The sequence below is a fragment of the Crocuta crocuta genome, unplaced genomic scaffold (genome assembly GCF_008692635.1).
Source record: "Crocuta crocuta isolate KB4526 unplaced genomic scaffold, BGI_CrCroc_1.0 scaffold162, whole genome shotgun sequence".
NCBI classification, from domain to species: Eukaryota; Metazoa; Chordata; class Mammalia; order Carnivora; family Hyaenidae; genus Crocuta; species Crocuta crocuta.
The window spans coordinates 5422877-5439121 of NW_027529433.1; the positions used below are offsets into that span (position 1 = coordinate 5422877).

Genomic DNA, 16245 nt, shown 5'->3' on the forward strand with positions numbered 1-16245 from the left:
TTTGGACACACATGTTGCTTTTCATCTACCCTTTGTTGATAGATCTAAGTTGTGATCTTTTTTGTGTGTGTGTCTGTCACTGGCATTCAGGCCTTTTACTGCTCTCCTCTTTTATTCCCAGTGCCTTTTTGCCATGTTAATACACCTTCAGTAGGTGAGGAGGGGCAATAAAAGAGATGAGCAACAAACCTGGTAGTTAAGATGAAAGGAAGTAACATACTAAAAAAAACTATAGCTTAGTGTCTGGTACCATCCCCTTAGCCCTTGACTAAAGTCATGTACAGAATATCTTTGCATTTAAATTTTCAGTTTTCTCTGATCTTTTGAGTAGAGAATGCTGTAATTATTGAAATGATTGTTCTTCTAGGTTTTTTTAACATGTGGGGATTTGGAAGAGTAAACAAACAAGCCAGCCAACCTGTTAAAAAGCAACAGGAAAATGCCACTACGTATTCATTGGAGCTTATTGGAGATTTGATTGGACACTCCTCATCTGTGGAGGTATTATTTTTAATAGGCATATAAAGGTTTAGGGAGTTCCGGCTTTGACGTCTCACTGCTATTCATTCAGTTGGTATCATAAAGACTTGTAATTTTTTCTGTAGGTTTTTGCTGAATCTAAACATCCATAGGTTATAATACATGGAACTAAGGTCTCCCTTTAGAGATGTGATGTGAGGAAGCAAGAAATGTGTTACTTCTGGGCTTAATCACCATTGTTTATGAGATGGGAGACAGCTGACAATGGGACAATGTACATAATGTTGAATACATATGCATAACAGTGATAGAGGGTAGTGGACAGTTGGGGTTATATATTTAAAGTCTTACAGAATGGAATTCCAGGGGTCTTTTTCAAATTCAAGAGCAGAATGCTGTTTGTAATTACTTTTGAAGGATTGTATTTTGTTAGCTTCGTAAGACCCAGGGTCTTGGTTATCACTGTGCATATATGAAAATATTAGTTGAGAATTATAAGAGGTATACAGTTCCAACTTGGGGAAATTCAAATACATTAATACTTTACTATATGCACCATTGCGTATAATGAAAGGAATAAGATCGGTTGAGATGATTGGAACTGATAAGAGTAGAAGCAGAGCCCTCAGGATTGAATTTCTTAGAATTGTTTTTTTTTCCCTGTTTCATTGCCAAGGAGGAACGGATTACTTTTCATTTGAAAGTGCATATATGCTTCGTATTCATTTCTTCTATTTTAGGTGGTATACTAGACCCTGGAGTTTACAAAGAAACATTACCCTCTTGGATCTCCTACTTGAGTAGAGAGGAAGGTTATAGATCTAGTAAGTTGTTACGGACAGACCAGATGATGGGAGACAGTGAGTACTCAGGAATTAGGAGGAAATGGTTAGTGGAAGATAGATAGCGGACTTGACCTGTAACTTTGCTTAGGTGGTGACAGTGTAGTTGGGGAGTGAGGACAGAAGTGCAAAGAGCATCTGCTTGCTGGCAAGGAGCAGACTGGCTGGGCTGGAGCAGACGTTTCCTGTGAATAGACCCCAGTAGGAGGTTAAACCTGAGAAAGTAGTATTGGGTCAGATTATGACTGTCCTTGTATGTAAGTCAGCTGAAGAATTTGGACTTATTTTTTAAAATAGTAGGTACCCATTAAAGGTTTTTAAATGGTGGGGGAAACCTTCCAAGTGGCACGTTTGTTTGCTATAATGTAGACCTGAGGAATCTTCTGGATTCTCTGAAATTTTGGCTCTCTTTTAGGTGCTACTTTGTAAATTTCCTCATTCCTTTTACATTTTCATCCTTACTCCCGAGCCTTCTAACTTCTTCCATCTCCTGTAGTATTTGCCCCTCTTACACAGCATCAGCTTTGAAAACTCTCTTCCTCTTGTTCTTTAATTTTCTATTTCTATCCTTCATTTCACTCTTGCCTTTGAGGAGCTTTGCTCTATTATACATTGGTGTTCATGCTGCCTGACCGTCCCTTTACTTAGGAAGTTTTATGTTTTTGAAGCTTGACAATTTTAGTGGTTACTGATCTATGTTCCCTTTCTCTGTGGCAAATCATAGTGTGAACTACATTTTTTAGTGCCTGATTACATGGTCTTTGTTTTAACTGTGATTTCGTTTTTACAACTGAACTAGAACCTTCTTCATGGTAGTACCATCCTATATGCTGGATTCCCTAAGTAAATCCTTATGGACTGATTGATTGATTAGAGAGCTGAAGCCAGTTTTTATCTCATAGAATTTGGAATTCAGACATTTACTGGTAGCCATTTGTGCATAAATAAAGGATGAAGCAGTTCTGGCTGGACTTGTGACATAAAACCAATACTTGAAGAATTAGATTATGGTAAAATTGAGAAGATTCATTGGGAATTCATGTATTTAACAAAAAAAAAAAAATAGCTGTTATAATCCTGATTATTAAAATACAAGGCATTAGTCACATAGCCATTTTACACAATTTCTCATGAAAAATGAAGAGTTTTTTTATATTCAGATCCAAAGAAATCTCCAAGGTACATATTTTATAAGCCATGTTAGTCTAGTATTAGCCTCACCTCTTCTCTTTAATCAGCAGCTTTAAATTTCTTTACAGATGTTTCTGTACTTTGAAGATCATGGACTAGTGACGTGCTCTGCTGATCATCTCATTATTTTGTGGAAAAATGGAGAAAGAGAATCTGGGTTGCGCAGTTTAAAGTTATTTCAAAAATTAGAGGAGAATGGTGACTTATATCTGGCTGTCTAGGTGAAGGAATATGGGATACTTGTGCATGAACCTTGAAGATGAAATATAGGGTAATACTCAAATTTGTGTTGTATTATTTATTTTTTAGTAATCATCTCCATACCCAGTGTGGGGCCTGAACACAAAACCCCGAGATCAAGAGTCATATGCTCTACTGACTAAGCCCGCTCGGTGCCCCTGTAATGCATTCTTTTTTNAAACTTTTTTTTGGTGGTAGGTCTGCAAACCAGCAATAAGTTGCTTCTCAGGTATTAGAAAGTTCACCAAAGAGTATACTGCAAGTTTTTTAACTTTTCTGGTAGCACTAACCTGAAACCACTGAAGAAATGGGTTGAATTTTCAGAATGTATGCAGATCAGAGCACAAATGTTGATTGATAGCATAAGCATCTGTATAGAACAATTTTAATTAGGTTTAAAATTCTATACTAGAAATTGTATGAGCTGAACAAGAAAAGTCCTCAGAACCTCTCGCTCCCTTTATGTAGTATAATTTTGTTGCCTCTACATTCTTTCTTACCACCAAAAAATTTGCAATATCTGCCTTTGTCGTCAGAATGAATATGGTAACTATAATGAAAATCCACTGAAGAATGGGTAGGATGTAGTACATCTTGAATTTAAACCCTGAAATCTCCAGAAAACTGTTCTTCCATGTAGGAAATGGAGACTGCACTTTGTGCTGGTACTGAAGTGGGGAGTCCTGGGCTTGAGCTTCTTAATTTGAACCTACACCCTGTGAGGAGGAGGAAATAGAACTGCAAAATTGTGGCATTCAGGAGAAGGTTTGGTTTTCCTAAGGGCCTGTTTGTTAGGTTAAGAATCCGTGTGATAAATCTACCTTTTCTCCTACAAATTCCCGGGTCTTTGTTGGTGGTGCCAAATAATTTGTTTATGCCTTTTATGTTTTGTTTGAAAAGACTCCTCAGTTCAGTGGAAATCTTATCAGGGTGTATATAAGGTGCATGCCAAGGATGACAGCTAGGTCAGTAAAGGCTTCTGTCCCAAGTCAGAGACCGTAAGCCTGAAGTGCTTGGTTCATCTTCCTCACACACACACCCCGCCCCCCGGCCTTAAAATACTTTTCTCTCTTTGGGTACCAAAGAATAAAAAAAGTGGGTGACCCTTCCGCTTCCTTTTTGCTGACTCACACCCTCAATGGCATCACTATAAACTGTTGTTTTTATCAGTTTTACCTTTGACCGTTGCTTCCCCAACCATCCACAGACGGAAAGACCTCAAGTCATCTATGCCAGACCGATGCCCTAATGTTAGGAATGAGGAAAAGGAGACCCAGTCAGGTAAGGCCTTGCAATTAGCCCTCCTCCCAATATCATTGAGTGGCTTTAAAAGCAGAAATCAAAGAGGACTGGAATGAGCTAGGTTTATAGGACTACCATTTATGTAAAGGCCAGTCCTGACTTGGACAGCACGTGAATTTTATAAAATAAAATTGGAAGTAAAGAATGACCTTATAACTAGCTTCTTTCTAGTTAAGTAGTGGTGGTACTAAGGGACTTCTACCTGACTATATGGAGGGAATGCCCTATTTGGTTAGCAATTCAGAAGATTACAGTGCTATAGAGCATAGCTATGTTAATGCTTTGGTTCCTGGCAGTTTTAGAGGATTTAACATTTAAGTTCCTATGAAATTAATTTATTATAAGGAGTAAGCTGTAACATTCCTATAGAAAATGTCATAAATGTTACTTACCAAATGGAAGTGAAAGCAACATGGTGAGGAAAAGATTGTCCTTGCCTCAAGCAAGCTTCTGAAGCCTAGGTAAATTATAATGGGATTTTGACATCCTAAACTGTCTGGAAATAAAGTGTATGATTCATGAAATAAAGGACACTAAAGCGAAATTTTGAAATAAAAGTTTAGGCCAAAGAGATGAAATAAAAACAGCTGTTGGGGATGAAAAATGGATGTAGGAATTTAGTTACAAGTACTTCACAAAAACATTTTCATCACATTTACATAATGCAGCATTACAACACAAAGCAGGCTGCTGTCCTGACCAAGCACATTTGCTTATCATCTAACAAAAATAAGTTAGATACATTTCTTTGCGTGGGACTGTCATTCATTTTTTGGTACAAAACATAGAAAAAAACATTGGCACATTATGTAGTGATGTCATTTTCTTCTTCCCATATTCTAGTTTCCAGTGTTCTGCATTCCAATTCAGTCCTGTTTATACCTGTTAAAAATGCAGCATGGAGTACAGAGGATTTGAAAGGAAAATGAAGCTATTTTGTTTATGGAGTTTCTAATATTTACAATAGATAGAGAAGAGGTGGTTGGTATAAGAGAAAGGAAAATCTCAAGTCTGACTTTATGGAGATCACAGAAAGTTTTCAAAAGAGCTGTATAAAAATATGCACTTGTGCTTTAGAAGCTTTTAGCATACAATTAATAGCTTAAAATAGTATTTACTGCTTCCCCTTATGTCTGTTTTCTGATATATTTACACATCTTGCAGTCTTTTCTGTTTTACATCATTAAAGCAAAATGACAAGGTCTCAAATATAGATTAAAAACATCTGAACCTTGAAACTTCCCCGTCCCTCCCCTAATAGATTATGTATATAGATGGTACACTGCATAACATACTCCATGGACTTATACCCAGGAAATTCAGATTGCTTTAATAAAAATTTTAAACCGCAAATGTATATAAATTTTCTTTAAAAAAGCTTATCCAAGGGCTTTCAGATTTAATGGCTTTTATATAATACTCCCTATGCTGCCTTGTGACTGCCTCTGTAAACCAGAAAAAAAGGGAAGCTCGTGGATTCCCCCCAAACAAAGTGTCAGTTGCTTCCCCACCATGAATGGCTCACTGTTTGTTAAGGTAAATTGCTCTTATAGGAAAGAGGGCTACACAGGCTGCTTCTACCAATCTACAGAAGGCACTCACCAGGCCAAGGCTGTGGTCTACCTTGGGTGTCACACCCTTGATCAAAAGAACTGCTTAGCCACAGAGGCCGTGAAGCAAACTAGTTTATCAGTAATTTGGTCCTAGTTGTTTTGCTCATTTTATAAATAGTATTTTTTCCTTAGGTGTTTTTATGAATCCTTCAGACTGGTGCTCTGAAACTAAACAGTGATGTTGACTTTTATGGTAAGAGATGAGCTGAACACTAGGTAAGCTGTGTCGTCCAGGAGGATGGGCTCACAGGCACCAAGTTTTCGCTGCTTGTGTCCTGCTAGTTATAGTAATGAGCTCCATGGTTTGATGAGGACACTGTCACTAAGTGTTGAAAAGAAAATATATTTTTCTTAACATAACTTTCTAAAAATGCAATTTGGGGGCTTCTGAATGATTCAAAGTCAAATATTAAACACTAGCCCCTTAACCTACATCTGTCCTTTTCAGTATAAAGGAAAGCCTCTTATTTACACACTACTGTGATTCACAGTGCCCTTCGCAGATCAAGAGGTCACCTTCTCTCTCTTGGGTTTAGCTGTCAGATGGAAGCCTCAGACTTTTGCACTTTAGGTCATCTAATGTCTTCCAGTGTTTGTAGTTATCAGCCAAATGTTGCATCAGGGCTGGCAGATGGGCGAAGGCTGCAAGGACATCAAAAGAATCACAAGTTAGTTGCCAGAACACTTATAAGGCTGGCGCTCTATGAGACAAACGGAGGCCCAGTATTGGAAGAGAGGCACCCCAGGTCACGCCTTATACTACACATGAACATGCAGGCATGAAAAGGGTAAGTTGTTGAACAGTAGTTTCTGAAACACAAACAGGTCCTCTTAGTTAAAAATGGAAGAGCCATTTTTAGCTGGCTGTAAATGTATAAGTCTACTCTGAATCACAGATTCTTTTGGTATTCTTTCTGGAGTTTCCTCCAGTGACAGGATAAAACTGCTGTAAGCTTTGGAAACCCATGCTCTCAAGAAGACAAGACTTAGGGATCCAGTTATCAAACATCCATGGAGTTTTCTGTACTCAGGGGTTCTCTGTAAGGTGCTGGGGATGCACAGTGTGCATGTGCTTGTCATCATACCTGGCGACAAACAGCTGACAGCTAACTTAAGAGAAACATTTCACATACACCTTCAGGCCCAGCCTATGTCCTTAGAGGTTATCGTCATAAAGTAGAACAAAATATTCTCTTGGGGTGTCAAAACACCACTCTCTTACCATCCCAAGCATCAAACATGTCTGTTATGAAGTAGTCAATGAAAGAGATTTGGGACTTGGGGATGCTGCAGGTATTCCGGTCAAACACTGGCATCACCACAGGGAGCCCCTGTCTTTTCTCTTCATCAGTCTGCAAGACATAACCACATACACAGGGCTAGGACACATGAGGAGCTGGCACAGGAGCATCTAGTTTCTAGAACAACTCTGGAAAGGGGTCATCATCCAATATTATCTATGAAGAAAGAGGGTCAGCAAGCTCCGGAGGCTTATAGAAGGCAACCACCTGGTGAACTGGGCGAGTGAACAGAGGTCTTCGGAGTCTGAAGTCTCTTATACTACATCACAGCCCCTCCTGAAGCACTGATCTCAGGGTTCTTAACCCCTTTCTTGAGACCGATTTCCAAAGCAATACCAGTAATACTAAGTACTAACTAAGTAGTACTAATAATCCTAACTGGTATTTACACTGAGGGTGCATTGGGTAAAACTGCTTGTGCCGTAGCACAAGCTAAGCGGTAAGAATTACTAATCTTAAAGTTTAACCTTTGAGTATATATCCTTTTAAAATTCTATGTTTTGACAAAATGGAAAGTTCACATGAAGTCCTTATGCTGCATACCAAGGTGTAATGGTTGTCCTGAGGAAAAACATTTATGCAGTTGAGCTGACCTAGCCTTTTTTCTTTTTTCACGGAACACGGTTTTCACTTGACAGAATGACAAACTATGTTCAGATATGGGTAGTGGTCATGCAGCTCTCTCAGGGAGTATGTAAATCCGAGTAATTTGCACATCAGTGTGTGTAATGTGTGTGTATAAAGACCATAATGTTCTAGGCTGAATAGTAAGATCCACATTTCCTGACAGTGTTGAACAAGAGGCCAGATGATGATCAGAGGCCCATTTCTAACTTCTGATTTTTAGGTCACAGTGCTTGTAAATGTCAGTACATTCCTTTTTGGGAAAAGGACACCTAAACAGGGAGCTTCCATTCAAGAACTCAGAAGTGCTCCTTTTCCATTATCGAATCACATACTTAGAGAATATTAGGGTTAGGATTTCAGGTCTCTGGATCCTGGGAAGCCCATTAATGGCCTCCTGCCAGCTTTGGGCTCAGCTTGCTCATTTCAGATTAATTGATGAGCTATCTTTAAAATAGCCACTGTTCCTTAAGGAGTAATTTGGGATTTTTAACCCCTGTTTCTTGCAAACTGAACTGCCTATCCTACTTTTCTTCAATGCAGGGACTCTTCCCAGCCTTGAAAGCTGCAGTTAACTTAGTGGGTACTTAGCTAGTCATTCCTGTTGACAGCCCTTCTAGACATTATCAGCTATCCTTTATCCTGCCTTAGTGGTATATCCAAGCCATATAGGCCCCTCCACCCCCGAAACGCATTCCTTGTAGCTCTTTGTGTGTTTCCCTTTCTGTGACACATACATACCTCAGTCCTTAGAGCCTCTTCTCTGGAAGTAGGCCTGTGTTTTGAATGGCATCTTGTGGTCTACTAATTTCTGGATCTTTTCCCCCCTTTAACTCCTCTTCACAATGGCAAAGTGAACTGCACATTGCTGCTTTTCTTAAATAAAATTCTATTTTTCTTCCTAATTTTGTACATGATTTTTTCTCTCCCAGAAAGTCCTCTCCTATTTTCATAATTATAAATCTTTTCTAAACAAAAACACAACTCTAATAATTTCCCCCAAAAGCTCCTTTTTTTTAAGAAAATCTAGAAAACAAGCTTTCTTCACTCTAATAGCACTTAGCATCTCCCCTACTGTATTCTGAGCTGCGCCCAGAGCAGGAGTGTGTCTTCTTCCTATCTGCATCCCCACATGCCCACTGGAGAGAATAACCTAGTAAACGAATGTACAATAGCCCAGTTTTGGAGGGAGTTTAGGATCTAACAATTTGATGATGAAAAGATGAAAAGGTTCAGTTTACCCCTTTCCCCTATAATGACTCTAGTTACTGTCTAGCCACATCAGTCATCCTGAGAGAACCAGAAGTCTACTCTGGGCCAGGGTGAGCCATTTCTTACCAGAGAGGATTCATTTACTGATACTCAACTAGAAAACCTCCAGAGTTGCATGACCCAGAGCCATTTCTAGAAGAGAAGTGGAGCTTCCCTAGAGAGGTAGTGTACCTGTGCAAAATACTCCTCAGAGATCCTTCCGGCCCATTCGATGCACAGGTCCAGAGGGCGGCATGGGTTGGCGACATCAGCACACTTGATCATCATACGCTTGATCAGGATTTGGTTTTCAGGAAAGTTTTTCCCAGTAGGGTTGCATTCACAGTCGCTGCCCTCAGTCTGGAGAAGAGATGGTCAGATCATGGTTAGGAAGACAATGAGATCATAGTGACCAGACTCGAGAGGATTATCACCCGGGCACCTTTGGACATGACTAGGACAGAGCGTGAGTATGGGAGGGGGAGAGAGAAAGGGGGGGAACGTGGAATCCGAAGCAAGCTCCAGGCTCCACAGTGTCTGCACAGAGCCCGACATGGGGCTTGAACTCACAAACCATGAGATCATGTCCTGAGCCAAATTTGGATGCTTAACTGACTGAGCCACCCAGATGCCGCAAAAAACCAGAGTTTAAAACATCACAGTGCCTATCACCACTCATCCACTCCCTCGCTTCCATCTTCTTCCCCAAAGGTAACTGCTACGGGGAGGGTTTTGTTTCATATTAGTAGTTTAGTATGTAGTTTTAAAGGTGAGCTTTTCTCCCCAATTTTATCAGGACATGTGTAAAAGCAACTTTCAGGTTTAAAAAAAATAAAGATGGGAAATAACACATACATCTGACCCTTCAATCAATTTCTCATTTACTTCTATTTCTTTTTTTTTTTTTTTAATGTTTTATTTATTTCTGAGAGAGGGACAGACACAGTATGAGCAGGGAGGGTCAGAGAAAGAGGGAGACACAGAATCTGAAGACAGGCTCCAGGCTCTGAGCTAGCCGTCAGCACAGAGCCCTATGCGGAGCTCAAACCCATGAACTGTGAGATCATGACCTGAGCTGAAGTCGAATGCTCAACTGACTGAGCTGCCCAGGCGCCCCCATTTACTTCTATTTCTTATGCCTGCCAACTCCTTCTGTCCCACCCCTTCCCACTTTGTTTCTCTTAAGCCATCGGTCCACTAATTTTTCCTGGCTGCTATTCTGAATGGTAGGGAGTCATGACCCATATAGATTTTGGGGGACATGAGGAGAAGAAAGTACCAGGGCAGGATTGGGTGTGTTTAGTCATGTTTAAAAAGACTGGTCATACATGAAAAGATGCTCCATATGACTCATCATAAGGGAAATGCAAATCAAAACCACAGTGAGAAACCACCTCACACCTGTCAGCATGGTTAAAATTAACCACACAAGAAACAAGTGTTGGTGATAATGCAGAGAAAAGAAAACCCTCTTGCATGGTTGATGGGAATGCAAACTCGAGCAGCCACTGGGGAAAATAGTATGGAGGTTGCTCTGAAATTTAAAAATAGAACTACCCTATGATTCAGCAATGGCACTATTAGGTATTTACCCAAAGGATACAAAAACACAGATTCAAAGGGGAACATGCACCCCGACTTTTATAGCAGTGCTACCAACAATAGCCCAACTATGGAGAGAGCTCACACATCCATAGATTGATCAATAAAGTGCCTGTGTGGGCACACACACAAAACCTATACACAGAGAATGGAATATTACTCAGCCAGCAAAAAGAATGAAATTTTGTCATTTGCAATGACATGGGTGGAGCTAGAGTATGATGCTAAGCAAAATCAGCCAGAAAAAGATAAAATACCATATTTCACTCATGTGGAATCTAGGACACAAAGGTGACGAACATGAGAGAGAGGGGATAAAAAGAGAGAGAGGAAAACAAGCCATTAGAAACTGTTAAAGATAGAAAACTGAGTTGATGGGGGGAAGCGGGGTGGAAGATGGGCTTAGATGGGTGATGGGTTTCATTAAGGAGGGCACTTGTTATGATGAGCACTGGATGTTGTATATAAGTGATGAACCACTGAATTCTACTCCCAAACCCAGTGTTTCACTGTAAACTAGAATTTAAATAAAATTTTGGAAGAAAAAAAGGAAGACTGGTTGTATAGTAGATGTGTACCGAGTGATATACTCGGTCCTGAACCGAGTGGCCAGATCTAGGAGCAGGCTTACATAAATGCAATAATAGGCCAATTATACAAAACCTGGAAGATTGCTATCCTCTGCTTTCAAAGACCTCATCAGATTGTGTGAAAACTTAATTAGATCTCCAGACCTCTGCCAAGGTGAAAGACAGCATAACATTTAGGAGTTTTTGTTGTTTTGAGATCAGACCTATTTATTAAACCATCAATGGACTTCTCAAGGTAGTTGTTTTCATTACTCATTACTGGGAAGTTACTGCTTACCCCAGGTAATATGGAAAATAATAATAAACCTCAAATAGTGTGGGGAGCTTATTTTGATGGGTGGCTTTCCTCAACTCTAAATTCCATTGATTCTGTATAGTTTTTCCCTCCTGAATCCCTAGATCCTTACCCCCGTAAGTCCTCTGTGGAAAGAGAAGGCCCTGACATGATGCTGTGGAATTTCTGGAGGACGAGATGGGGTGGACCCTGTTCCTGCGTCTAGGCTGGTCATGTGATGGGTCCTACTCAGAGTCTCCTTACTGATCATCAAGTTACTTTTAAGACAGCCATTCATCATCCATCAACATATGCAATCTTCTCTCAACAGAATGAGCAAAAAAGCTTTTCTAACTTTACGGGGCTATGAACAGCTTCATGGTCCCAGAGTCCATTGATCTCACTTTAAACAATTGTGATGTGAACCTTCTGTGCGTGTTTCTAAAACTCAAGTTTATAGGGGCCTTAACGTGAGACTAAGTTATGTCAATTTTAAAAAGGAAAAATGACTTATGCTTTTGTTTTCAACTAGCACTCACAATCTCACTGTATATAATCTTTAAGTACTGGTATGCTTTTAATGCAAGTCAGCGGGAATATAGTTCTTTAAAACATCCACTTTTTCTTCTAATACTAAATTTCAGCTTCTATTTTTATTAAGTTTTTAATTTTAATTTCAGTGTAGGTAACATACAGTGTTATATTAGTTTCAGGTGCACAGTATAGCGATTCAGCAATTTTAGACATTGCTCAAGCGCTCATCGTGATTAGTGCCCTCTTATCCCCACCCGTTTCACCCATCCCCTTGCCCACCTCCCCTCTGGTCCCCACCAGTTTGATCTCTATAGTTAAGAGTCTGTTTCTTGGCTTGTCTCTATTCTTTAAAACGTCCACTTTTGAGGTCTCCAATGGCAGAGAACTAGAAAGGGCTGTGGATGCCCTAAAGTACCACCATTTATCCACGCTCCGCTGCCTGCAGTTCTTGCCTATCTCGCTCTTGGGTCTGCCTCCTACTGTCACCACTGGCTTTATCTCAGGACCTTTCCTTCTAAGGAGGGCAGTTACTGTAGACACTGCGGCCAGTATTTTTAGCCCTTCTCTACCACCTCCAAGCAAATTACCATCTTGTGTTCAGGATGAAGACAAAGTGCGTTGAGGCCAGTGCCGGCTCTAATGGAAATAACACTCTGATGTATCTTATTATAGGCGAAATGCTTACCTCAGCCGCCAGAGGCTTATTGATGCTGTTCACAAATTTGTTCACATGTTCAAAGTGTTTTGTCATCTCTGTTGCTAAAACCATGTCAATAATAGCCTGGCGCAGTGTTCGATAGTGGTTCCTAAAATAACCAGAAGACAAAGGGCCTTCTTCATATCATGTCCAGAATTAGAACTGTTCTACCATTTCACCGTACTTCCCACCACATAGGAGGAAGCTGGGGGCACAGAGTTAAGAAATGAGTACAGATCATAAAGTTTACCTGCCCATCTTCCCATTGTGCTAGGACTTGTTGACACCATTCCATTTTCCCCAGTGAGGCTGACTCTTCCTTGTGTATGGGTGTGTGTGTGTGTGTGTGTGTGTGTGTGTGTGTGTGTGTGTGTGAGAACTATCACATAGTAGGCACTTTATAAAGTAAGGTTTCCTTCTAACTTTCCTTGGTAACATATAAATAGGGAGGTGGAAGGAAATGACACGTTCCTTCCCTGTAAGACTGGCACGGCAACCTGATGAGCTGTCCTTGCATTTGGTGCAGACACAGTGATCTGTATTACAGAGAACTGTCATTACTACTTTAGATGATGGTAGTGAAATAATGTTTTCCCATTAATAAGTAATTCTCTAAATTACAAGTTATAATGCATGGAGCAACAAACCTACCAAAACATTACTCTCCAGTTCCTGTCATCTTTTTCTAACTTCCAGGAGCCAGAAGGGGGAGCTGAATAAAATCGGCTCTTGGATAAATTCTTTCGGTCAAAATTTTAAAAAACAATCCTTGATACTGATGAAGCTTAAGTTGAAAGAATAATTGGCTTCTGTGTGTTCTCAGGTTTCTGGAAATCAAAGTGATAGGTTCATGTTGCCCAGTGTTCCCCGAGGCCCAAGGGAGCCCTGTGCTCTGTGTACCCTGCCCTGCCCCAGAAGCCCACTTTCCAGTCTGGCTGCTGCCGTGTGGCAAAGGGCCATCGCCTGACTGCAGCGCTATGAGAGCCAACAGGAACTGCTCCCCTCTCTTCACAGCTGGCCAGCTCTCACCAGCCGGGAGTACAACAGCCAGGGGAAACCTGTCCAGCCCTCTGGGCTCTAACGACTCTGCTGGGACCTGCAGAACAACGCCATCTCTTCATGAGTTAGGATTTGAAGTGGCAAAAACTGAAATGGGAAGAGCCAAGGAAGGATGCATTTTCCTGGAGTTACACAAAAGGCAGGATGTCCCCCTGGGAAGGTAAAAATATCTGCTGTACTTATTAGTAAGACAAACAGGATTTTAACCTTTTTGCACAATGTGTAATAGGTGTTCGTGAACTCCGTGAAGTGCAAATCAAATTCAGAAAGATGAAAGCAGTCCGAGAAGTACAGTTAAGGTTCTAAGGGCAAGATGATTATTTTACTGTCTGATACAATGGTCCAACTACTGTTATTTCTCCTTTTCCTTACCCTAAGAAGCTAAATACTTGGAGAAGTTACCTAAGACTGAATTTCCCACTTCTGCTTCACAGACCTGAGCACAGGAGCCCCAGCACAACACACCTGTCAATGTTCTTAAAAATGTTGCATTTGCTGTCCTTGACGGTGAGCTGGAAGGCCAGGGCGGTGTGGTGACTCTCCAAGACAGCGGTGTCATTATAGAGCACAGCAAGTTCACTGCCCGCGTTGCACAGGAATGAGTTGGTCCTGCCCGGGTGATCCACGTCGTGGACTGTGGCAGCAATCAGTGCTGCCACCTCATCCAGCTGATCGAGGCTTCCCTGGGGTCATGGGGAGGCAAGGTTGAACATTATCCACTGAACGTCAGGGACCTACAGGTCTCTCAGGGGGAACTGGCCAGGGAGTTGGGATTATCAGAACATTCTCTTAGTCCGATGAGCCTTCTCTGACTTCCTGGAAGTTGAGAGGCTGCCTAGGATACATCACATCACCTGGCTGTCCTGTGGATTATCTGGAGGGAAATGGAAATCTGAGTTGTCGTATGTAACAGATATATTATAATGGACGCCTTAATTCTTTCCCCAGGATCTATTCACTCCAGTCCTTTGCAGGAAGAAGCCAAACAGGCCTTTTCAAATGTCTGCCCTGTGGTATTGCTGTGACTCTTTTCCACGTGTGCAGAGAGCAGAGAGTGGCCTATAATCACAAGTATTACATATTTTATTTGCTTACTTACACAAAGATTGAGAGAGTGGCAGTAATGGCACAATTAGAACCAAACTCTTCACGCAAAGGTAAAGAGAAGTCAAGGCAATCAGTACAAGAGAATCAAGGATAAGAAAAAGAATTTTCCCATGAAAACTGAGGCTAAAGTGGCTTTTGCACTTAAGAACAAAATTCAGCTGTAGACGAGCAGGTGGCAAAGGCCAAAAGGGAGACCCTCTTTGTAAAAGCTCTTGTTATGTAATTTAAGAACACAAACCAGAGCATAAGGGCATAAAATGTTTTCTCAGATCACAGCTTTAGGAAGAAGTTATTAAATGGGCTACTATTATATAAGAGATACTGTGCTTCAGGAATTCATTCAGTAATCCTTTATTACACACTTACTGGGTTCTAGCTATGACTCAGAATGCTGGCACTACAACGATGAACTACACTGGCATGGTCTGTGCACTAATGGAAATGATAATTTATTGGGGAAGGCATAAATCTCTCTCTCTCTCTCTCTCTCTCTCTCTCTCACACACACACACACACACACACACGTAACTGAGGGAAACAAAAGCAAAAAAGAGCTATTGGGACCTCATTAAAATAAAAAGCTTCTGCATAGTGAAGAAAACAATCAGCAAAACTAAAAGGTTCTCCAACAGAATGGGAGAAGATATTTGCAAACGACATATCAGATATAGTATCCAAAATATATAAAGAACTTACCAAACTCCACACCCAAAAAAGAAATAATCCAGTGAAGAAATGGGCAAAAGACATGAATAGACACTTCTCCTAAGACATCCAGATGGCCAACAGACACATGAAAAAAAGCTCAATATCACTCATCATCAGCGAAATACAAATCAAAACCACAATCTGCTACCACCTCACACCTGTCAGAAAGGCTAACATTAACAACTCAGGCAACAATAGATGTTGGCGAGGATGTAGAGAAAGAGGATCTCTTTTGTATTTCTTGTGGGAATGAAAACTGGTGCAGCCACTCTGGAAAACAGTATGGAGTTTCTTCAAAAAATTAAAAATAGAGCTACCCTACAAACCCAGTAATTGCACTAGTACGTATTTATCCAAGGGATACAGGTGTGTTCTTTCAAAGGGACACATGCACCCCAATGTTCATAGCAGCACTATCAACAATAGCCAAAGTATGGAAAGAGCCCAAATGTCCATCTGTGGGTGAATGGATAAAGAAGACATGGTATATATACACAATGGAGTATTACTCGGCAATCAAAAAGAATGAAATCTTGCCTTTTACAACTATGTCGATGGCACTAGAGGGTATTATGCTAAGCGACATTAGAGAAAGACAACTATCATATGACTTTACTCACATGAGGACTTTAAGACACAGAACAGATGAACATAAGGGAAGGGAAGCAAAAATAATATAAAAATGGGGAGGAGGACAAAACAGAAGAGACTTAAATATTGAGAACAAACAGAGGGCTACTGGAGGGGTTGTGTGGGAGGGGGGTGTGGGGGGGCAGGGATGGGCTAAATGGGTAAGGGGCATTCAGGAATCTCCTCCTGAAATCATTGTG

The 16245-nt window shown here is 40.7% G+C and overlaps 2 protein-coding genes across 5 annotated transcripts in view; one reads left to right on the top strand and one right to left on the bottom strand.

Annotated features, from left to right (window-relative positions):
• Positions 1-2796, top strand: part of WDR41 (WD repeat domain 41) — a 171809-nt gene extending 169013 nt beyond the window's left edge. For all 3 annotated transcript variants that reach the window (XM_077759903.1, XM_077759904.1, XM_077759905.1), the window contains 2 exons: positions 368-501; positions 2582-2796. In XM_077759903.1, coding sequence (XP_077616029.1) covers positions 368-501; positions 2582-2734 — 287 coding nt within the window. In that variant the 3' untranslated portion in view covers positions 2735-2796. The remainder of the gene's footprint in view (positions 1-367; positions 502-2581) is intronic.
• A 1803-nt stretch (positions 2797-4599) lies between these two features.
• PDE8B (phosphodiesterase 8B) overlaps positions 4600-16245 on the bottom strand; it is a 142123-nt gene continuing 130477 nt past the window's right edge. Inside the window, exons 17-22 of one of the 2 annotated variants that reach the window (XM_077759902.1) lie at positions 14066-14283; positions 12530-12650; positions 9037-9204; positions 6891-7020; positions 6185-6310; positions 4600-4937 (exon numbers count right to left, since the gene is read on the bottom strand). In XM_077759902.1, coding sequence (XP_077616028.1) covers positions 6201-6310; positions 6891-7020; positions 9037-9204; positions 12530-12650; positions 14066-14283 — 747 coding nt within the window. In that variant the 3' untranslated portion in view covers positions 4600-4937; positions 6185-6200. Of the gene's footprint in view, positions 6311-6890; positions 7021-9036; positions 9205-12529; positions 12651-14065; positions 14284-16245 lie in introns of both variants that reach the window. The other variant, XM_077759901.1, reaches the window with a different exon arrangement.